The 25,387-nt window shown below is 35.7% G+C and overlaps 1 protein-coding gene across 2 annotated transcripts in view; it reads right to left on the bottom strand.

Moving 5' to 3' along the window:
• The window catches only part of LOC115444146 (acetylcholine receptor subunit beta-like 2), a 39,675-nt gene extending 15,830 nt beyond the window's left edge, over nt 1–23,845 (bottom strand). Inside the window, exons 1-10 of one of the 2 annotated variants that reach the window (XM_030169804.2) lie at nt 23,751–23,845; nt 23,331–23,524; nt 22,444–22,572; nt 22,038–22,199; nt 21,356–21,512; nt 19,309–19,436; nt 17,510–17,685; nt 8,917–9,069; nt 2,842–2,969; nt 2,073–2,185 (exon numbers count right to left, since the gene is read on the bottom strand). In XM_030169804.2, the coding sequence (XP_030025664.1) occupies nt 2,073–2,185; nt 2,842–2,969; nt 8,917–9,069; nt 17,510–17,685; nt 19,309–19,436; nt 21,356–21,512; nt 22,038–22,199; nt 22,444–22,572; nt 23,331–23,524; nt 23,751–23,802 (1,392 nt within the window). In that variant the 5' untranslated portion in view covers nt 23,803–23,845. The remainder of the gene's footprint in view (nt 1–2,072; nt 2,186–2,841; nt 2,970–8,916; nt 9,070–17,509; nt 17,686–19,308; nt 19,437–21,355; nt 21,513–22,037; nt 22,200–22,443; nt 22,573–23,330; nt 23,525–23,750) is intronic. The other variant, XM_030169806.2, reaches the window with a different exon arrangement.
• Nucleotides 23,846–25,387: the final 1,542 nt, after the last annotated feature.

Below are 25,387 nucleotides of genomic sequence, written 5' to 3' on the forward strand. Positions count from 1 at the left end.
GCAATTGTTTTTGACATTTTAGTATTATGTTTTTGCAACAGCTAGTTTTTTTTTTAAATAAAGTCACGGAGCCTTATTTCGGGTAAAGGTCCCAAGCAATTGCCACAATTTCACTCTCTTTTGCAACTTCTATCCATTTATAAATAAAAATATAACAACCTATAGCATTCAGGAATAATGTAGCTTCCTATTGGTGAAAAAATTTTCAAAATCAGTTCAGTAGTTTCAGATATTAGCCGCTACGAATTTACAACCTTTACTTCTTTGTAATACTAGTATAGAAAAAGTACTTTAATTTAAAAAAAGAACAACATAACATCTCAGCCTCGACTCCCTTATCATTAAAGTACAAAAAAAAACATTTGTATTAACGACTTGTCTTTTAAATATTCATGTCCCGGTGTCCCAGATAATGTCTGAGGGAATAATAGGGAGGTGACCGGCGAATTTCCACGTCGACTCACTGAGTTTACGTTTTGTTATAATAATGGCGGATGTTTGAAAGTAAAAAGTAAGGTGATATGCCATGTTACGCGCGGGACAGGTGCGGGATGTATTTATGTAGAAATAAACTATTCAATTATAACTATTGAAGCCTTGTACACACATACTACAATTCCTATCATAATTCTCGGTCCAAGACACAAAAATACAAGCCGCGTCCACTCTAACACAATTACATGGTTAAGAAGCATACACCACGTACCCTGTACATTATTACCTCACGCGGTAAATATACACGAACAAACAGCCACGTGTAAAACTACGGAAAACTAACAAATTCCGGGAAATGCGCCGTGAAATGAGCTGCCGAGCGCGTTCCGAATGGATGGCCGTAGATTCGAATCTGCAGCCCAGACGCCGGGATAAATCGGTGTACTCGAAAATGTTGACTGGATATTTGTAACTTGAATTGGTTAGAATGTAATAGAAAACTATGTAATATGGGTAAAGATTTTAAAAAATACGCAATAAGGCGGTCTTTTTGTACCACTTATTTGAGTATCTAGATACAAATTCAACAGTAAACTGTCGCTTGGTTTTCTATGGCATAGTTTTTTTTATATGATAACAGCAAATGACCCCACTGTATCAGATGGTAAGTGGAATGGAGTCCAACAGAATGTGGACTGACGAGAGATGAGTAGATACAAATATGCCGACTTTTTAGAACAGGATATACATAAGCTGGTCCCAAAACTCGACACACTTATGTGACTATGGTGGGTTTTAACACCTTGTTTACGGTGATCGCTATCCAGGCAGATATTATATCTTTCCACCAGTAAAACTATTCCGGTTGAATTTATTTATTCTGTACACAATTATGTCTACAGCAAGGCTTTTCATAGCTATCCAAATATTTCCAATACAAAGTAACGATCAACAAACGTTATAAATGTAATTTCCGAAATTGCCTTACAGCGATACAGCCAATTTAAATATTCAATGGGTTTAGCAGAGAAGCCGTTAAATATTTCGCTCGTCGATTGTCTAACACTCACTAAGCCATTAACACAATTAAGACTATAGCATTTAAGATTTAAGCCATTTGCGATAACTTAAAACAGGCATTTACAATTTACGTTCTTTAAATTTACCTAATGTTTGGAATGTTTTAGCTTTTGGATTCATCTGTTAGTGTTAACTTAGCTATCCGCTAGTCGAATTACGGCATTAAGTAAGCCGGCATAAATGTTTCGACTGGCGAAGTTTATCCTTCTGCCATCAGTCGACACTATATGGACCCCACATCGCTTACTATCAGATATAATGAGATATTATGCAGTTCAGGTATAAAAAAAAAATCTTAGGAGCGCAATGTAAACGCGGAGAGAGCGAGTATCAAAATCGAGTTTATGGATTTGCCGCCCCAATAATTTTGTTCTGGTCTCCAAGATACAGGCATCGCCTAGTTTGGGGCCCCTGTTAATTAATGTGTTTAAAAATTCTGTATAAGCACAAACAATTTTAGCATGTGAATTTATGTTATCGTTTACTGTTGTGCCAAATAAAGGATTTTATTATTATTATTATAATTAAGTTTTCTTAAACCAAGATACACGACTGACCTCATTGTCTTTGTCAGCGTCCTTGATGTGTTGCGCTATGAACCGCACGCTCTTCAGCGCGGCCGCGACTTCAGGCGACAGGTGACGCGGCAACATGTTCTCTGACTCCGTCACTGCAACAAATATTCATATACTGGACGCTGAGGTCTAATATACAGGATGATGCTGGTGGTAGGATATATTTTATATCCGCCCTGATAGCCACCACCGTACACAAGGTGTTAAAACCCGCCATAGTGGCCCACGTACGTGTATCGTTCTGGGATTAACCTGTGTATATTCGTTATCAATAGGATCGGCATAGTTGTGTCGATTATCAAGGGGTAATCATATGTCGTCAGTCGACATTCTATGGACCACTCAACTTACCATCAGGTGCGTTAGGGTCACTTTGTCGTGCATGCAAACAAAATATTTCTGACGTCGGTACAGGACCTAACGCGATTTATTGTCACAGGTTTTGTTACATTAATTCAAACGAAATAGAATAATAATGCCAACATGTATTGACGTTGAAAAAATATTACACTAATTATGTTACTTGTCTTCTTACTGTCAATACTGGCAATCCATAGTCTCTGCCTACGCCGATAGAGGAGTGATATTATGTATGTATGTTATACTAAAAACAATATATTGTTTTATTATGTACTATTCGCTATTATAGCTTCTTTATCTTTATATATAAGTAGAAGAACAAAAATCGATAATTTAGACATACAAAAATGATAAATGTTGATGAATACGATACATTATTTTTAAACATTACCTGAGGGTCTCTGGTGGGCTCCAGCTCCGAGTAGATCGTCTTCTGGCGCCGGAGACTTGCGATAGTCCCCGTTGTCGCTCTTGGGGTCCCCGAACGCGTCCGTCAGGCTGTCACGGCTGCACATAAAACTGCGATTAATGAGTAAAAATATCACAAAAAACACGTAGAGTCTTGTATTAAATTAAGAGTAATATTCCAGGGTATTCTGGCAAGTATAAAGTGAAGCCATGTCTCTGTCCCACGACACAGATACCAGTGTAACTACTAGACATAACGAGACTTAACATCTTACATTTCAGAATGGCGAGCGCAGTGGAATACCAAACAATACTTTGTGATTCAAGGTGTTGAATGGTGTTTCTGCTGTTTATGGGCGGTCGTATCGCTTACCATCAGCGAACGGTAAGCTCGTCTCGTAATTCAAAGCAATAAAAAAAATACAATCTATGTACATACACATGACTCATTATCTTCATGTACTCTATTGTATTATTCTTGCACCTACCCTTATCATAGCGCAATGTAGTATCGAGGCGTTATACGGAAAGTAAATTTTATTGCTCACTATCTGAAGTCAACCCAAAGAATCTAATCCTTAACAAATCATGTTACTTAACCCACGCAAATTCCTTTTATTTTGTTTTCTCGGAGAAAGTGCCTTATGACTACCACCCAACCTTTGTGGGGGGCGACGCAAACTCTTGCCTAACCTTACCCAACCCAAAACCTCTCAGTGTACATGTCAATTGACCAAAAGCGATTCTACTGAAAAACCAAAAATGCAAATATATCTCTCCATTTCACGGCCTGTGTGAACCAACCTCCACGGTAATTGGCCCAAATGTTGGCACGGATAATGGGATATTATACCAACGCAGTTGAACGCAGTCAACAGCGGAAACCGCGGCGCCACGTGTTTCAGTTTTGATTACAGATTACGGTAGAGCGATATACAGGCGTAAAGCTGTGCATGTACCGCGTTATGTGAGATATTGGGATTACGTGACTATTAAAGGTATAAATATAGACTACAGAAAGTATGTCTTAGGGCCGGCGCAAATATGGCGAAACGCAGCGTAGATAATTTTTTACTGTTAAAATATTATTGACATTATCTACATCGAAATAATGTTCAAAATCTATTAACACAACTGCTCTGCGCTCCGCAATATATGCGCCGGCGGTTATACTGCGGACGCTGTTAATATACAGCGCACATACGACATGAAATAACATCAAGATACCAATAATTTATATTCGATGCAAAGCATCGAGATGTCAATAATCCATGTCAAAAATTACAGGTGCTTATTGTAATGGTTAAATTTACCCACCATTAGATATCATCATCATCATGTCTAGTGCAATACATGATAGCGTCTGGTCTACGCATGATATTTTTTTAAAAGGCCGAGACTGAACGACCCTAACCTAAAATAGAAAGAAAGAAAAGAGAAAACATACTTATTTGTCATAGCTTCCAATATATACGACGTACTAATACTTCGAATAGTTTAAAATAAACATAAAAAAATAGGTAAGTGTACACGCCGCGTCATTGCTGTGACATATAGATGACAAATCGGCATAAAATAACGATCGAAAATCAAAAAATACGCGACGAATTCCAACCTTACTAAACACGATTTTAATCAAAGTTACACAATGTTAATTTAATGAAAACTAATCATGAAAGTACAGCAACATCGCATCCACTGGAGAGCGGGCACGGCACAATTTAATACATTAACAACCGGTTGCAGTGAACTTCCATCCCTCATTATATAAAATTGCATATTAAATCACCCCCAGTGTAATAATCACGTTCAGCAACAATCAGAAGTTTCAGTAATTACACGAGCGGCTTAGTACGACATACTGTTGGCTTTTGACTTTGAATGATATTTTAAGTCAGGATAGGTTCATGAAATAGCTGCTAGTTATTCTATCTACATTTTATGTGTGTTATTCGTTTGCCGTCATGTAAAGGTCAATTTTTACATTGAAGAGAGAACCACTGACAGATGGTATTATGAGATTTAATTTATTTATGATAACATGTTTCAATTTGAAGTTGAGTTTTATGTTTGAGTAAATAAAAGTTACATTTTTGGTACACAATAAATTATAATTCGTTCAGAAATATTAAAATTGTATTTATTACTATACGTAAACATAATTTAATACTAAATTACTATTCTTGTTGCAGTTACTAATAATTAACTAAAGAAGCTTTTATTCAGTTGAGTTAAGATCGGTTTTAATTATCCTGTAAAAATGCCTCTAATCGTAGAATCTTACCATTATTTAGTTTAGAAGTCAATAAAGTTACCTTTCAACGTAATCTCCCCATATGAATCAAATATTGCGGGTCCCGGTTTTATGGCTAGATAGTTAGCGCCGTCAACTTCTCTCGGCTCAGTTTAATATTTTTAAAGTTTATTTCGCTTATGACTCCGCACCCGTATAATACTTAATTTGTCCAAGACAAAACTATTAACGTGTACTTTCCGGGGTCAAAAGTAGATTATGTCAAGCCCAAGGTCTCAAACTATCTCCATAACAAATTTCATCGGAATCGGTGCAGTAGTTTAGCCGAGAAAACGTAATAAAGCTATTTTTGCATTTATAAGAAATAAAATATAAATAAGCAATAAAGTATGGATATAATAATAATTTTAAAAGTATTAATAATAAATGCAAAAGTTTGTGAAGATATTTATTAGAAAATCATAAAGCGCTTTATTTGAAAGAAATTTGACGTATGGATGAAATGTTATTTGAATATAAACGGAGAGCCATAAGCAAATACTGCTATATAATCAACTACTTAAAACTGCTTTTCTAGTTTATTTATTAAATACCATCAGTTAGAAACTAGGTAATCCGAAAATTATACTTCAAATATTACTGCTTAAAATAATTAAATAATATCTGAAAATCGATACCAAAATTAAAAGTAAGAAAAAATTAAAGAATTGATAAATTATATTGTTGACGATCTTTACTCTAACTAAATGAAAGTAATACCTGAAATTATGCAACCTATTCATTTAAACTAATGGTTCCTAAACTTTTCAATATTGTTTGTTACCCCTGTGATGTGGAAAATAAATTTTACCCCGACGTCAAAATGTTATTAAAAACGAACATCTTTATAAGTAGGCTCCCTTTGTTATCCCCGTGAAATTGTTGATTTACCCCCGCGGGGGTAATTACCCCCAGGTTAGGAACCCAGGATTTAAATAGTATAGTACAGTCAGCCACAAAAGTTCCAAACTTGAAATTCTTCTTCTTCTTCTAATCATTGAAGCTATCAATCGCAATATTCTTTTTCTTTATATAAAATAAAGTAAACCCTTAGTAGTTTAAATTAGTAAAGAAGCAACGATTTTTGATATGGACACAAAAGTTTAAAGACAATTTGAAATTTTGAATTTGTTCAGCTCCTTTGTGGCTTACTGTACCTACGTGATAACCTAAAATCATTAATGATTCTCCTAAAACCATGATTTGTGGTCTTAACACCAATTAAGTAACAACAATACAAATTTGCCGGTATCAAGAGATGACCCCAACTATTATCGATAAAATTAATTTACCATAATAAATGGACAAACCAAAAACCAACACGTTTAAATGCTTATAAAATTACCTTTACCGTCACCCGTTTTAATTGGGTGCCGGTAATCGAGATTTATTGGTAAATTTTAAATTTCGAAACAAGATCTCGGAGGCGCGCTCTCCGGTATTTCCCGATATCGATATGATGCGGTGGAATTAATAGCCTTGCCGGTATTATCGGGATTTAACCGGATTACCCGGAATTGTGTAAGGCACGTACTTGCTTTTGTTTGGTAATTTGTGAGCCGATGTGGTTGGAAATGCTGAATATTCACGTTTCTGACAAAGGTTGACAATTGCTTTTGAATGCGTTAGAGCCGTTGTTCCCTATCTTGGACGGAATAAAAAAATATATAATCAGGAACTGAATATTAAAAAATAAAGAACTATCACTGACTACAGAAATACTTTCATTAATATTTCACCAAGCAACCGACTCATTCGACTTGTCAATGACCACCTCGGTCTATCAAACGCTCAGGGACCTTATTCTCTATCCCGCACGTCATTTTAACCGTGCGTAACAAGCACGTAACACAACGCACCATGTTTAGGACTATAGAAATTTGGCTTACAGAATACCATTCCACGCACATTTCTCGAAGATAACATGACACGGCCGCGTTACGCGTTTACCCTACCATACAGAATAAGGGCCCTGTATATTTATTGTAAAAGATGTTACAAATACCCTCACAAAAATATTTTCATCCTAACAATATTAATTCTATCATATATTTCTTTATCAATATCAAAACGTTTTCATAAACCTTAAATATCACTAGTAATTTATACTTTTCTTATGATAACTGCCACTCTAACGCAAAGAGTCTTCAAGGCAGAAGAAAAAAACATCTACCTACATATGTATGCCCCTTGATTCGAACTTGTATCTCTTCACTACTTCCCCCTTACTTACATATAATGATGACATCTTTAATTATGAAAATACGTATTAAAGCAACTTTGTATGTGAAGAGGGTAGTTCTTAAAAACTTGTCGCTCTCCTACACTTGTATGCCTGTTTATGTTAATTGGATACAGGGCCGGATTACGATAAAAAAATGGGAGACAATTACTGCAGGATATAGATTTTGTTCGCATGTTACAGCAAGCTTTTTATAGAAAAAGAGTAATTAAATATATATGTGACAAGCTTTGTAGAATAAAAGTAATTAAATTAATATAAAATATATACTAAATTATTAAAATAAAATAACAATTTCTGTTAGTAAAAGAAATTTTAGAATTGCGCCATAATTTCCTTTTTTAAAATCTGCCAATCCAATTTATTGATTGATATCTGAATCACTTTCTATATCTTTTTATTTTCCCAGAGCTATAACAATAAAAATGAACACTATAACTATAATACTAAGAAAGATTTTCGTAACCCTAATTCGGTTTCATTGAGTCGTATTTGAATATCTAATGCTAAGTATTTGAACTATTCAGGACAACTACTGCTCTGATATTCATTGAATGTTTCAATAATTGATTTAGTTGTGTAAAATATATTTTATTTATCTATAAAGGACTAAAGGATATTCCATTGAGAACAAATAGAATATTTGATACCACAAATTTTGAATTTTGTTAAATAAGTTAATATTGCCTTGATTTTGAGTTGTTGACTTTATAACAAAATTTGAATCAGTGAAAGAAGTTCAGATCATATTGCCGCATTGATTCGACAGGTTAATTAGTGACGTATTCTTGCTTGTTTAATCAATCAATTCAATCTACAAAGGAAGTTACAATACCAAAACAACAGGTGGGTGTAACATGTGCATAATTTTTTTATTGCTATGAATGACGAGACGAGCTTGCTGTTCGCCTGATGTTAAGCGATACGACCGCCCATAAACAGTAGAAACACCATCCAACACCTTGAATTAGAAAGTATTGTTTGGTATTCCACTGCGCTCGCAATCCGGCAATGTTAAGTATCATTATGTCCAGTAGTTACACTGGCTGCTAAGTCAGTTCATCTTTAATTCCATTTGGCATTTTAATGCGATGAAGTTCGCGAGAATATTGTAATTTACCACAATTAGAAGTCGTGGTTATAGGAGTAACACATGCACGCAAGCCAGCGCAATTGTCTTGTTTAACCAATAACAACCATTCATTATACATACGCCGTCGCGCGGTTGCCGTTATGCAGAAATTGGCGGGATGCCACTAACTCGAGTTTAGTTTTGGCTTTAATCATTTTCCACTACGATATACTTGAAATTTTTATACCCCAGAGAAATATTTAATAAAATAATTAAAAAATTTAAATATCGCTATTAAAATCCAAAAGTTATTATCCTAGGTTTATTGTTCAGCCAAAAATAATCATAACATTCCAACTAACTTACAGTTCAATATAAAACTTTTTCAGGTTAGGGTAAGAGAGAAGCGGAAAGGCATAGAAGAAAGAGACAGAATAGATAATATACCAACCTCATTTCCAATTCGTTGGTGTATCCATTAGAGACGAAGGTATCATCGTAGTCCGGCAGAGAGTACTTGGTTCTTCTCATCATGAGGAGTTTCGGCATCAGTTGGAGGAACAGCTTCTTCATCCAGGGGGACATGGTGTGGGTCGACGGAGACCTAGGATAAAACTGTCAATTGACCTCCGGCTTTTTAGGAATTAATATTATTTGATAAAAAGAGGGCCCGAAGATAAAAATTTCACTCTTAATAACAATTACAATATAATAGATGAATATCTTTTAAATTTTGAATAATTTAAAATCAAACTATTGTTGGTACATGTACCATTTTATATATTATGTTAGTAATTGGAAATGAGTAAATTGCAATTATATCAACATATTGCGTATCAAAGGAGATAATATTATATTTAAAGTATAAATCATTGAATATTACCCCCTGTAAATTCTAAATCCCGTTCTCGTTCGCCTAATAAATTTTCCGATAAGTGCGTTAACATGAGAGCAAATAAAACTTCATTAAATATTTATTAAGCTTCATAAACGCAATACACTTAAGCTATAATAACTCAAACCCCTGAGTGGAGAAAATTGGTTTGATTTTTTAAAGTAGAGTGTAGTTTGCAGTGGCGAAGGGTAAAATTTTCCGAAAAAAATGTAGGTACTAATACTAATAATTACATACATACATACATAACATCACGCATTTTATCCCCGAAGGGGTATGCAGAGGCGCAACTAGGGCACCCACTTTTCGCCAAGTATGTTCCGTCCCATGATGTGATAGGGGGCGAGCCTATCGCCATATCGGGCACAAATTCCAGACTCCGGGCTGATACTGAGCAGAAAAACCCAAATATCACTTTGCCCGACCCGGGATTCGAACCCAGGACCTGAGAGCGCTATTGTACCGGACATGCAATACAACTACGCCACCGAGGCAGTCCATACTAATAATATGATTAAATTATAGAACACTATGCTGTAAATATTAATTATTTATTAGCAAATGACATCATTAAAAGCAGCGATAGCCTAGTTGGGTGCGGAACGGACTGCCAAGACGAATGACCGCAGGTTCAAATCCCAACGGCACACACCTCTGACTTTTCTAAAATCATGTGTGTATTCTTTGTGAATTTATCGGTCGCTTTAACGGTGAAGGAAAACATCGTGAGGAAACCTGCACATCTGAGAAGTTCTCTATGGGAATTTCGAAGGTGTGTGAAGTCTACCAATCCGAACTAGGCCAGCGTGGTGGACTAAGGCCTAATCCCTCTCAGTAGTAGAGGAGGCCCGTGCTCAGCAGTGGGCAAGTATATAATACAGGGCTGATATTATTATTATTGTTATAAATGATATCAGTCATTTTAATAGTTTCTTTTAATATTTAAAAAATGGGAAGCCGATAGGAATCCGCTTATATGGACCCTTCGCCACAGTTTAATGACAAATCTATCGATTTTAATATAGCTTGGTTCTCCACGCTTTGTAAAATTGTAAGAAGCTAAGCAATCAATAGTAATTCGCGGCTGCCTTCTGCCGTGGTCTATGTGCCAGGGAAATGGTGAATGTCTAATAATATTTTAGAGATATATAACGAAATGTATGAAGGTCAAATTTTTGCTCAGATTAGAATATGTTTCATAAGACTCCATGTTTGTACGAGGTGTATTTGATATATTTATCAAGTGATTTAACAGCTGCTGACAAAAGATTATGGCCCAAAAACTGGATAGACTTTGTATTGAAAACGCACTTTTTATGTTCAATAAGAGGTCGTTGTCTTTGAGAACTTTAAGGACGTGTTGGAGCCTAGCATTATGCTCTTTTTCATCGAACCCATAGACAACAATATCATCTATAAAATTTACCACTCCTTCGCACTGTACTATGTATGTGTGTATGTCCCACAGCTCCATGTGTCGTACACTTAACTATCACACTTTTCAGACGACCAACACCTCAGTCCTTCCCGTCACCATGAAGGTTCCAAAGATTTCCAAACATCGGGAGAAAATATAAAAACCGCGACAAAATCCCAAAATTTGATTTATTTCAATGTCTAACATTCGCGTGAACGAATAGAACGAACGATAAAAATCATTATAACATCATGTTACGAAATCTTTTCAATTCTTCTCTATCTTTAGATTTGATTTTGCCCTCCGTGCGTGATAGAGTTTGTCCAGAATAAATATTTTCCCAGGACAACAAGTAGTCTAGATAACACTCAACAATAATGAAATGTGAAAAAAAATCGGTTCAGTAGTTTCTGAGATTATCACGTTTAAACAAACGCTTCAGCTTTATATATTATTAGATTAGATTAGTATATTTTAATTACAATAAAAAACTAAAAAGGATAGCTTCGTTCCCTTATCTTCTCAAATAATACTTGAGAAGCTATATAGGGTTCCCAAAAGGTTATTTTTTTGACACAACCAACGTGCACTTAATTTCACAAAGTACAACACACACAAAGCCCGCATAATTATAACAGCAATAATGGAACTAATAAAACATAATGTAACCATTCGAAAATTATTCATTTTCACGCAATAACTTCCTTTACAATTCCAGTTACGAGTTAATTACAGCGCTTTATACAGGCTGTTGCGTTTATTCACTCGCTAATAGGTTTTTATCTGTGCAGTATTGTCTGTGGGTAATTAAAATGGATGCTGTTGTGACTTTTGACGTGCGTTACAATCGTATGATAGATAAATTTTATCGGCATGCGAAATCTGACAGCGTTTTTTTTAATTAGACGAAGCGAATGTGCAGCCAACCTTTTTTCTGGAGGTCTGTAGTGTAGCTATTTTCTATGTCCACGAGCATGGTCTCCTTCACTCTCTCTCCCTGTCCTGTATTCTCTTTGCAGGTATCCATTTTATACTATGTATGAGTAATTATTTACGTGTATATATATAGTACAATATGTAATTATATATATGTCGCCGCAGCACTGGTGAATTTCCGGAGCGATAGTGGCGCCATCTATTATTACATCGAGGAAGTATTAGAAAAGGAGGGAGGTCGACTGTTGTCAATATAAGGACCGGCCGAACGACGAGAGCTCAGTCTTGTACCAGCCTTGTAGCAGTCTCGTACGAGTGTTGGTTGAGTCTGGTTGGAGTCTTGTACGACTCTAGTAGTAGTCTTCAGTAGTCTTGTTTGGACGCTCGAACCGAGCACATTGTGTATTCCGCTAGTGTTACTATGCAGTCAATTGTTATTGAAGTAAATAAGTGTTTCAATAATTGAATAACTGTCTGGAAAATAAATATAGACCGGTGAAACTTTACCGGTCATGTAAAAAAATAACCAAGTAAACAGTTTCACTCCGACATATACGTTTACTCAAATGTCTATATTGATTTATTTCAGTACTGCCTAAGTTTTAATTAATAATTCACAATAAACCTGAAAGGGCAGTGTTCCTTTATACAAGTATTGCTATACTTTAGAGGAAACGCCAAATATATATATTTTCTATTTCCAGAGGTCCAGAGGACATTCCAGAGTCTAAACACCCTTCCTTTCCTAATCTCTAAAAGTTTACTATGCAGGTAACCACTGACCACAAACGCGAGACCCAGACAAAAAGTTCCCGATTTCAACAGTTTCGTCCCCCCACCCTCATCTATTTACGAAACACAATTTACGCAACACGCGCGAATCACCAAAACATAACAGAGAAATATTATGAAAAAAAAAAGACAGTTTCGTCCGAGGCGGCCTCTTGCCTTCCAGCACGAAAGATAAATAGGTAGGTAAGTTTAGATAGAGTGAAAATTACTTGACAGCTATCAATCATCACCTATTTAAAACCATTTAAACGATTTATTTTTCTACACACACATAAAAACAAGAAAAGTGTAAAAAGAAAAAAACATACACACACAGTTAACAATATAAGGCATACAACGGATTTGTAGCATGATGTGTGGTAAAAGGAATACCAGCACAGTATACGTTGTTGTCTTTACTGTGCTATATAAACGTCGATAAAACTATTGTTACTGGCCATTGTGAGACTTAACATATCATCTCAGAATGAGAAGAGCAGTTGAATCCCTGTGCTTATAATTCAAAGTTATATTACTACCATACTATACTATTCATGGGCAGTCGTTATCAAGCGAGAGACTTGATCGTCTCATTAAGAAGAAGAACATAGTCCTATATCCCAGGAGTGGCAAAGGTTCAATCATTTGGCGATAACCAGGAAACCTAGTTATCGCCAAATGATTTTCATCCTATCATATGAGTCGAGGTTATAGTAGTGTTGCCCAAATTCAGTCTTGGTCTTGCAGTCTTGGTCTTGTTCTTGCGTTTTTGCAAGACCAAGACCAAGAACAAGACCGCGTATTTTTAGCAAGACCAAGACCAAGACTGACCGTGCAAGACTTGAGCAAGAACAAGACATAGCCTGCAAGACTCTTGCGTCTTGCAGCTAGGACTTAGCGCTATTTCACTGAGTAGTTAGGTGTAACAGTTCGGTGTATAGGTAGGTACGCTTAGGAATTCTATGAGACGCAAAAATCTGTATCAAAGAATATGAAAAACTGGACCTATGCGCATTACGACTAATACCATAAACATAGCGAATAAAAAATATCTATTAAAATCAAACTGAGTGCATGCATAGCTATGTTTTAACCATCGGCACTTTTGATAATGCGGCATCAAAGGTTTTGTACTTACTTCTCAAAGAAATTTGCCGCTTTTCGGAAGTACATGGTTATGATACACGCGCCGGCGGCTTCTTTTGAAATCTAAAACAATCGTTGCCGCCACGCCGAAATCATAACATTTGACACTATTTGATTGCCGCCATAGGGCCTAGGTATACTCATGCAAAATAATTTCGAATTTTAAGAGTACCTACAGGTGTTCCAAAGAATAAATAAGTTTCAGAGTGCTTAGAATGAAAATGAATACATTATACTGATCACGCAAGTAGTATTATGATTGAGATAAAATGGTAAGGATAGCCCGACTAGAAATTTAAAAGTGCGACCAATGGGGCCCCTCTTGGGCTTCCCTCTTGGGGCCCACTTTGGGATGTCACGCAAAGCCCTCTTGGGCCCCCATTGGGAAATCCCAAATGGGCCCCCATTGGGGAATCCCAAATGGGCCCCCATTGGGAAATCCCAAATGGGGCCCAATTGGGAAATCCCCATCAGATCCCAATCTAAATTTATAAAAAATCTAAAATTTCAAAAAATCAAAAATAATTTTGAATTACGGACTCTGATGGTACTATAACTTTATATTTCGATTAGAAAGTGAACTATTGGTTGAATGCATCCTTGTCGTCAGTTGGGCTCGAACTCGGGTCCTCTTGATCATCAGTCGTTCACGTTACCACTGGTCCAAGCGGGAATATTACATTCGTCGCTTTATTTGATGTAGTACATCGAATCAACTAGATGATATTACTAATATTGCGGTTAAATGTTTAATATTTGTTTCTGTTTTTTCGTTTATCTTAGTTAGATTTATTCAAGCGGAACTATTAGCAATAATTTACTATTTCAACGTTGGGATTTCCCACTTAAATCCCACTCAAGCCCCAATTAGGAAATGTTAACAATAATTTTTCATTTTTACTTTGGGATTTTCCCACTTTGGCCCCACTCGGGTCCCAATTGGGAAATATTAATAATAATTTTTCATTTTTACTTTGGGATACAATGATAAATCGTAAAACTCTTTTATTAAATTTCTTATAAGTTGAAGGTTCAATCTCTTTCTAGACAGATAAGTATTGTTCTTTAAAATACAGTCAAGTTATTGTAATTAATTTGTTTTTTTTACATGTTTTAGCAAATGTAAGCTTATAAATCATAAATGTTTATTAAGAAACAGTTACTTCCATGGAAAACGACATATAGGTCAGTTGATTTTTCGAATTTCTTATCAAATCTTCAGTTATTTATTAATCTGCTTGATCTTTACTATGGCTATGTTAATTCAAGCTCACAATGTTCCAATTCTAATACGTTTTTCTAAGATTTAAAGTAAACTTTAATAAATAGTAATAGACTAATAGGTAATTGCAAGACTTGCAAGACTCTTGCTGCAAGACCAAGACCAAGACCAAGACTGGGAGCGCAAGACCAAGACCAAGACCAAGATCAGGTGTATTGGCGCAAGACCAAGACCAAGACTGGCTAAGTCTCGTCTTGTTCTTGCATTTGGGCAACACTAGGTTATAGTCATATTGGACACAATTCCCAGACTCTGGGCTGATACTGAACAGAAAAACCCATCACTTCTCGACTTGGGATCCGAACCCGGAACCGCAGAGATGTTGTACTGCGCAATACAATTACGCCAACGAGGCAATCTCATTCAGACAAAAGAAATGCACACACATCACGCATTTATCGCCGAAGGAGTATTCTTTTCGCCAAGTGAGTTTCATCCCATAATGTGATAGGAGGCCTATCGCCATATCGAGCACATATTCCAGACTTCGGGTTACTACTGAGCAGAAAAACCCAGGACCTCAGAGGGCTGCCATACCGCGCAAGCTGTACAACTATGCCACCGAGGCAGTCAAAAGAAATAAAAAGTCGTTAAAAGCGTATGATGGTAGCGCATTTTTTGCATAACCCCAACGTTCATTGGCTGAGAGCATTCCGCAGTTTAGACCGGTGCGCCATATTTCCCACATTGTATCCTTATCGGGGTGACAACGTTACAATGGACGCGAGTTATGGATCCGCTGCAGCGCTTTAAATATTTGTGCAGTTTAAATCATTTTTGTGGGTGAAGTTATGTTGGCGTGTTCGTGCGTGATATACCGGCTTGTTTATTATATTTACACTTGACCCTGGTAAGGTAGTGTTTGTGTGCTCGTCTTCCCGTACTTGAGCCGTATAGTCACAGCTTGCGAGTAGAGCTGAGATTTTTTTGTCTTCGGTGCTACTTCTTCACAACAATAGATAATGAAGCATTTGAACATGCATACCGAAGGTCATAAATATACAAGTAGATCACGCGTTTTTTCATTTTTGTCGCCAAGACAAAGGTGTAATATTTCGGCCACATTTCGGCAGTTATGTTAGGTCCCAATAATGCAGGCCGACCTAATGCCGATACGCGGCACACTTCCAAAGTCCGGGGAGATATTGAGCAAAAAATCCTTCGTCCAAAAAGAGTCCACCCCGTGACCACGAAGGCTGCAAAGTCTTCGAAACGACAGGAGTAAATTATGATATAAAAACCGCGATTATATCCGTAAAATAGTTTTATGTAATGTCTAACATTCTTGTAAACATAAAAAATCAGAATAATCCAATTTCACTTTGTCTGAAGGAACCCGAGACCTCGACGCGATAGTCATACCGCACACGCAATACAACTATACCAACGTCAACATAGTACAATTATTAACTATATTAGTCAAGCCGTCCCTTTCGTATCGTATACAATTAATATTTCTATCCTTTTCTACTTTCGATATACACAATATAATGTCAAGGGCTTCCGATGTGAAAAAGTCCTTCAATGTAAATATAATAATGATGAAAAAAACAACACAAGCCAACACAAAACAGCAATACGCAACCTTACAGCACATTTCTCATAATAGGTCAATTCAGAACAATCCAAGCGTGATCAATGGGAACGAATGCAACACGCATATCAAAATTAAAATCATTGTAATTACCATAACAATTTGCGAGGCAAATTGGGTTTGTAACGCAATCTTCTTCATTGTGTGGATGATTCATGAAAGCTAGTTGCAACAATGGGTATTCACGCATCCTGTTGGGTTTTGGATTTAAATTGTTAGTTCGTGTTTAAAGGGAAGTTTATGTATGTTTTTTGTATTTGATTTATATTAATCGTAATGATGTTCTATTGTTTTAGCTTTATATTTACACACACCCACACAAGATCACGAATTTATCCCCGGAGGGGTATGCAGAAGCGCAACCAGGGCACCCACTTATCGCCGAGTGTGTTACGTCCCATGATGTGATAGGGGGTGAGCCTCTCGCCATATCTGGCACAAATTCCAGACTTCGGGCTGATACTGATCAGAAAAACCCAAAAGTTATTTTATATTTATTACTTATATATTTGAGTATTTTTGCGTAGCCACGTGTTTTACATCACGTAAAGTAAAGCAAAATTGTATGTTTACAGAACCATCGGCTTTAACTGCGTATAGTGGTAAGTCAGTGAGTCTTTTTTTGTTCTATTAAAAAAAACTGTTTTTGTTTATTTATACGAAGTACTAAAATCAACTTTATTTGTGGAATATGTTATATAAATTCTCTGATTTAAAACCCTATCCTAAAAACATCAAAGTTCACCATCTAACCCGGCACCAAGAAACCACAGCAGAAGACCAGCCTCACGCACACAACTTACCTAAAATGTACGTTGAGAACGCACACCGTCATCCAAACACTCAAAGACACCAAAATCATGGTGAACAGCAAGTACTTCCCTAAAAGTGGTATCGCCAGCGACGTGGGAGGTATTATCTCGGCGAGTAGCAGGAAAAATACCGTCAGGGACACCAGGATCGAGATGCTTAATGATATCTACGAGAGAACACACATATTTACCTGAAATGCACGTTAAGTATGCAAACAGTGACCCAAACGCTGAGGGACACTAGTATCATGGTGAATAGAAGATATTTCCCAAGCAATGGGATCGCCAGGGATGTTGGCGGGATGATCTCGGCCAGACCGAGGAAGAACACAGTGAGGGACACCAGGATGGAGATGCAGAGCGATATCTAGGGAAGAGAAGTCTCTTTTGAGTTTCATACTTTTATCGATTGCCTGTTTTCATGTGCACTAAACCTGTTGCTGTAAAGGGGACACCAAACCAAATGTTAGATACATACACATAATACAAAACTTATGTAAATAAAAATATTCGTGTAGGTATAAAAGTTACGCTCCAGTTTTTGCTTGGGTGTGATTCCAGTTTGACTTCCTACAAACCAAAATTGTCTAGGTCAAGAGCATTTAGTGCACTGAAAATCTGGCTAATTATAAATTCATTAAAATTGTCTTTCCACTGATAATTTTCAAATCATATAATAAATTAATTTATATTATAAATTTTAAAATCCAATTATTTAAAATAATGGGGTTAGAGCCAATTCGAAGGAATGCGTCATGCAAACTATTTACAGATGTAAATATACACAGTAATGAGATGTAAATTTTGAATGCAATTTTGGGGTAGTTTGGTTAAATTTTCATTCCAATGTTGATAAAAATGTGACGATACTTACCTCCAGAAAACTAAATAAATCTGTTTATATACCATTCCCATAATAGGAATTCGTAGTTAATGGGAATTTCCCATTCACTAACAAACCTGTAGCGAAACAGATTTATTTTCACATTTCAGTGGAAAGACAAATAGATATGAAAGTATATAAATTTTGATGCCACTATCACACTCACACGGCTAGCTAATGAGTCAAAAAAGACTAATAGTATAATGGATGAGCGAAGGTATGGATTGTGGAAGTAAGGCCTGGTGACTGCTAATGAAAACATGCCCTAGACATCCCATTCATGGAAAAACATCGAAAGCGATTCGATATCGGTATCAACATTGTGTCATTTTGTGTCTTTTTTCACACTTACAACAACTTACTCTTCTAAAATCGTTTTTGATTCATTAATACGTAATTAATGTTAACTTATTAATAGTTTAATTTAAAATTTAATAATCTCTTTACAGTTTTAGCTATGAATTTAAATCCTTAATATGCTACATATTATATGTTATTGTGATTAATTTAACCGATAATGTTATTATCATTGAATATTAATAAAAATACGTTTTCTGTAAAATCATCAACTAAAATTTCTCTTAAATCGGACACAAATCTAAAGTTCCTCAGAGATACAAGATAAGTTGGATTTAACTCAATGAATAAGAAAGAAAGGATAACTTTAGAAATTAAACACTCTAAAGCCACTTCCACCAATAAAATTAAGAGTTTAAACTGAATCGAGATTTAAAACATCACCAGGGATAATTATCACGGAGGCGATTTATATGAAATACATTATCTCAGAATAAAATGTCGAACGTGCAGAAATTATCTCACATTATACCTTGGCATTTTGTATGAGACATTTTTGAGTTTTCAACTTAAAATTATAATTGTTTTAGTAAACCGCACGCGATATGCAAATGTCCAAATTAATTTATGAACATAATATTTTCAATATTAATATTCCCTATAAGTAAATGTCTTCGTGATAATAACCCTCTAATTAAAAATAAAGATTCAATGTAAGGACTTCATTTTGTTGATCCAAATGAGCCGTAACGACAGAATGTTGATATGCTAGACACTCCTCACTCATGATCCGAATATGTTCAGACTTACCTTCTCGCCGGAGTCGGAGGGTAGATAGAACACTAAAACTGTCAGAAAGGTTAATCCCACACACGGTATGATCAGATTTACCGTGTAGAATAAAGTCTTTCTACGCATCGTCAGTTTGAAGGTTATATCTGTGAACAAATGAAGTTCCTAGAGTAGGCATTCGAAAAAGAAAGGGTCAACATACAAAACATAATAAAATACAGATAGTTAAATGTGAAGAGGGTATTTTACTTTTCATTCAATTAAGTTATTACCCCCCAAACCCACATTTCAGAGGCGCATTCTTATGTCAACTGCATACGGTCTCATTGAGCGGATTCCTGAACCCGTCCGTGTGAGCTTCAGAGGATCATGAATCTAGATACATCAAAAACAATCAACTACTACCACCATAATCTCTAGACAATAAAGGTGTTCAAGATTTAAGCCAATAAGTAGGTTGTTTTATTAAATACCTAATCAAGGATAAAAGAAAACAAAAGGCTTCAGCAATTTTATTATCTTCACAACTGTGATGACTAACGATTTAAAGCCCCATGTGATGCTAAATGATCACAGCCGCCGTATATACTTAGTCTGGCCATAAATACTGTTACACTTAATTATAAAAAAATATTACATTTGAATTTCGAATCTGTCATTTTTATACGATTGTTCATTGTGTTTTCTCATTTTGGCGCCAATACATTGTAAAATATTTTGCGATATTAAAATGGTGTGGGGTGATAAAGAGAACCGAATCGCTGTGATAGCATTACACAAAGTAGGTATGGAGCCAAATGCAATTTTTAAAACTCTCCATACACTTGGTATTAGTAAAATGTTTGTGTACCGGGCTATTAATAGGTACAATGAGACCTCCTCTGTTTGTGACAGAAAAGATCTGGCCGTCCACGTAGTGTTCGTACGAAAAAGGTGGTCAAAGCAGTAAGGGAAAGAATTCGAAGAAATCCTGTCCGAAAGCAAAAGATTTTATCTCGGGAAATGAAGATAGCACCTAGAACCATGTCGCGTATTTTAAAAGATGACTTAGGACTTGCAGCCTATAAGAGACGCACTGGCCATTTCTTAACTGATAATTTAAAGAAGAATAGGGTGGTAAAATCGAAACAACTACTGAAGCGGTACGCAAAGGGAGGTCACAGAAAAATTTTGTTTACGGATGAGAAAATTTTTACAATTGAGCAACATTTTAACAAACAAAATGACCGTATTTATGCTCAAAGCTCTAAGGAAGCTTCCCAATTAGTCGACAGAGTGCAACGTGGACATTATCCGACTTCAGTGATGGTTTGGTGGGGTGTTAGCTATGAAGGAGTGACTGAGCCATATTTTTGTGAAAAAGGTATCAAAACATCGGCACAAGTGTATCAAGATACCATTCTTGAGAAGGTAGTTAAGCCCCTTAACATCACCATGTTCAATAACCAAGTATGGTCCTTCCAGCAAGACTCGGCGCCGGGTCATAAAGCTCGGTCCACGCAGTCTTGGTTGGAATCGAACGTTTCGGACTTCATCAGAGCTGAAGACTGGCCGTCGTCTAGTCCCGATCTTAATCCGCTGGATTATGATTTGTGGTCAGTTTTAGAGAGTACAGCTTGCTCTAAACGCCATGATAATTTGGAGTCCCTAAAACAATCTATACGATTGGCAGTGAAGAATTTTCCCATGGAAAGAGTGCGTGCTTCTATTGATAACTGGCCTCATCGTTTAAAGGACTGTATTGCAGCCAATGGAGACCACTTCGAATAAGCTTTTTATATTTTTAATTGTTTTATATTTATGTATTAAACTGACACACTGTAAAAGTAATAAATGTTATTTGCAGTTAACAATTTTCTTTTTTCTTTATTACAATATTTATGGCAAGACTAGGTATATCCAAAATATCAAAAGAAAACAAAAACTGTCATGCTCGTATAATTTAGTAGGCTGCTGGAATAGTCAAACAAAATGCACCGTGTGGAATTTTGATAATTTATTTCGGATACTTTTGGTTTAATTCTATAATATATTTCTTTAGCTTTATTAATTTTTATTTGTTTACCTGAGAAAGGTTCCGGACAGCAAGGATAATACTCCTCGTTCCTAGTAGCGGGCACTTCTAGAATATCCCATTCGACAGACAGGTAGAACTCGCTTAGATCTATACCGACATGCACCAGACTGCTGCCGGGAAGCTGGTCCATGTGTTTCAGATCAACCTAGGAGATATAGTATATTGATAAATTGAAAACACTGTATATAATTTAACATTTTTGATACCAAATTAACAACAGTTTTCGTTAACATGATACATTGTATCCAGCCCTGAACTTCATCGACTTCCGATCTTAAAATTCTGATACAAGACTAAGGAAGCGACTCACGCACCCTAATCTATACTAATATAAACGGAAGGGTTTGTTTGTTTGAATGTGCTAATTTCAGGAACAACTAAACAAATTTTGTATTTCTTTTCACCAATAGGAAACAACGTTCTGAGTTTTATAGGCTACATTTTATCCCGGAAAACATCTTTATGCGGACTAATGTTAGGATCAATTAAAATTTTATAAATAATACCACACCTGTAATAATTATGTATTGTTCTACTGCCAGGCGCGGGCCTTCTCTACTACTGAAAGGATTTAGACCTTAGTCTACCACGGGCTATAGAGTTGGTAGTGGATTCAGTACAAACGAGACATAAATCATATTCAAAAGACTATGATGATAACAAACTAGACCTGAGCTCCATTATAAGTCCACGATCCGAACTTCATGAAGCAAGTCTGCTCGTCAAAGGGGAAGTACTCGACGTTGATCTCGCACGAAGATTTGTAGATGGCAGGAGGTTTCCAGTTCACTTCTCCTGTATACTTCAGTGTCGCCTTCGTCATTAGGGTTACCTGGAAGTTTAACATAACAATTTTAAATACCTATATAGGAAGTAATATATTTTTTTTACAATGGAGCAGATATTCGTTAAAATGGTTCTCAATTTTAAATATTAATTAGTCAATATTTGGAATCAATTATGCACATTATGGACATATCGAAAGGAAACTCGCGTTTACTTCTAATTTTAAAATACATTATCAAAAACTATAATGAACAATAAATATAGCAGAGTAGGATAATAAAGATTCTTACTTCATAATTCCCATCCCAATTGTTATATAGCACGATATCAGGCAACCAGATGTGTTCGGAGGGGACGTACAGCATCTCAACACCACCGTAGTCATCAGGATTCCATTGCAGCTTGTAGTCAAACCATTTCTGGAGGTATTCATTATTTTAATCATGATATGCGCTACGAACATGATATCGCAGTTTAAAGCTAATTCACACACACTACATCACGCATTTATTCCCGAAGTGGTATGCAGAGGCGCAACCAAGGCACTCACTTTTCACCAAGTATGTTCCGTCCCATGATGTGATAGGGAGCGAGCCTATCTCCATATCGGGCACATATTCCAGACTTAGAGCTGATACTGAGCAAATATCACTTTGCCCGACCCGGGATTCGAACCCAGAACCTCAGAGCGCTGTCATACCGCGCATGCAGTACAACTACGCCACCGAGGCTGTCATTTATAGCTAATTTTATCATAAAATACAATATTTTACTTTATTTTCATATCAAGAGACCGTCTTGGTACTACTACTTTTTCTGAGAGATTGAGATTAAATATTTAATATACAGGTGAGCGCAAAGGCTTGCTCTACTTTCTAATTAGCATTCCTATTGACGTTTCTACTGTTTATGGGCGAAATTACTTTTGGATAGCGATCAGGTCGATGACCAGTTCTATGATGAATGATGGATAAAAACGTTGTCAAATCATTTTTTTTTTTTTTTGATCTTCTACTTTTCATTAATTCAAAAATTTTATCACATAAGTTCAATTTCAAAACAAATTTTATCACATAAGTTCAATTTCAAAACTGAGTAATATAAACAAACGCACATTGTTTATTGTACAATTCATCATCTATTTATTGACTTGTAATCAAATATAATATAAACTTACTTGCTCCACCCAAAGATTGGTGGTCATCACTTGGTTCTTCAAGTTGACTTCCATCAGCTGAGACAGTTTCAGGCCAAGCCTGACTGTCAGTATATCGCTTACATTAGTCACCGGTCGGATCAGCCGGTTGTAGTTGCTTAACAAGTCATCGTATAGACGCTTTACATCTGGGTTTGCTTCGAGTAGTTTTACACCTGGAATTTGGGATAGTTTTATTTAAATTGACCTTTTGATATAATGCATTTTTCATATGTAGAAGAGTAAAATAACATATATACTATGAATATTTGGACTTTGATCGATTTGCACATTTCTATTCTCTACGAGGACTATTCACTTTGCAAGATAAAAAGGAGTTCTAAATTAACACCATCTTGATTATCGGCGTAAATATAAAGTAATAATTAAATTGTTACTTACTCATACACGAGTCTATGTAGGCCATAAACAAGGCCAGATAGCTCAGGTTCATTTTGGTAACTAGACACTACACTTAGACACGCGGCATGTTTACTAACTTCCCAGATGTGAATGCTACGAGAATAACCTCGTAGCACCCGTTAATCAATACTCTACGCCGACGTAGCGCTACGACGCTGCTAACTGCAGCTACAGCGTTCATTTATTTGTCAATAGATGGCGGTAACAAGCCGTTTATAGCTTTAAGACTTTTTTTATGGTTAGAAAATAAATCAAACGAAACAGATTAAAAAAATATTTATTAAAAAATCATAATTTAATTTAAAGTATGAAACACATTATTTATGCATATAAATCTAACATTTAATGTAAACTTAATACATAAAATGTTTAGGTACTTTTGTTTGTGATAAATAATGCTTAAATTGACTGAATTGAGATCTAATTTACAATAGTGAAAAAAAACTCACTAAGTTCCGAATTTGACACAGATAAAAAGATATTTAAAATTTCTAAAAGATATCAAAATACAGCACAAGGAAAAATATACAATTTATTTTTATATCGAAATCCATACTTAAATATTCCACTTGTAGCTTTTCATTATTTTTAACAGAGTGTCAGAGTCACGTTACGTATCTTCAATTTGGTATCTTCTTGACATGATTATAAAACATTATTTACTAAAGTACCTATATACTTATAAAAATATAAATCTATTTACAAAAATAAATTATCTACAAAAAAGAAATTGGTCTTTCATTCTATCCAAATATTTTAGTACAAAAACTTAAAACTAAATTTATATCGGCCATTCGTTCAAAGCTCTTTTTCTGGTTCAAAAATATTTATTACTTAATTAAACATATTCTAAATCACAGGAAACGGATGCTTGTATATCACGTCACTATCCAACTTTTATCATATGCTCTATCATTTTTCGGTACTGAAACGTCTCATACGATTCTTCTATGGCTGAAAGTAAAAATGTTTATCATAAACATAATAAACGACTTTTTTAAATGGATATATTTTTTAGTTATTATGTTTGGAATCCAATTATAGGTTTTAACATGATAGATACTCCAAGAAACATTTGAATTAATAGATATTTCATAAATTGTTTTACATTGCTATCAATTCTTCGCGTATTTAAAGTATTTTTCCAAAACATATTTTAATGTACTGACATGTAAAATCTACTATTTTTAATTTATGTATTGATAAGGCGTAGGTACTAGGTATGCTCGATGTTCTACGTTTTGCTCGCGACTGTACCAGTGAAAGTCTTTTCATGAAATCCCATTGTCTACTCTACCGGTATAAAAAGTAGCCTATGTACTACTATACTCGTTTTATGGCAAATTCCATCCAAATCCATTAAATATTCAGGTGCATTCAGTTTGATGATAAACATCGTAACAACTTCGCAAACATCTCTATCTTTACATATAATAAAGCAGTCTCAAAAACCTCTGAATAGATTTCGATGAGATTTGGCATGGATATCGTTTGCAACCCCTTTTATCCCAGTAAAATGTATAGCGGGACTTTTATCCTGGAAATCGCGTATGAAACGTCGAGCAAAACCTGTACTGTACAAACTTATACTATACTATACAAACCTTCTGCAGGAT

Source organism: Manduca sexta, chromosome 8 (assembly GCF_014839805.1).
Source record: "Manduca sexta isolate Smith_Timp_Sample1 chromosome 8, JHU_Msex_v1.0, whole genome shotgun sequence".
Taxonomy (NCBI): Eukaryota; Metazoa; Arthropoda; class Insecta; order Lepidoptera; family Sphingidae; genus Manduca; species Manduca sexta.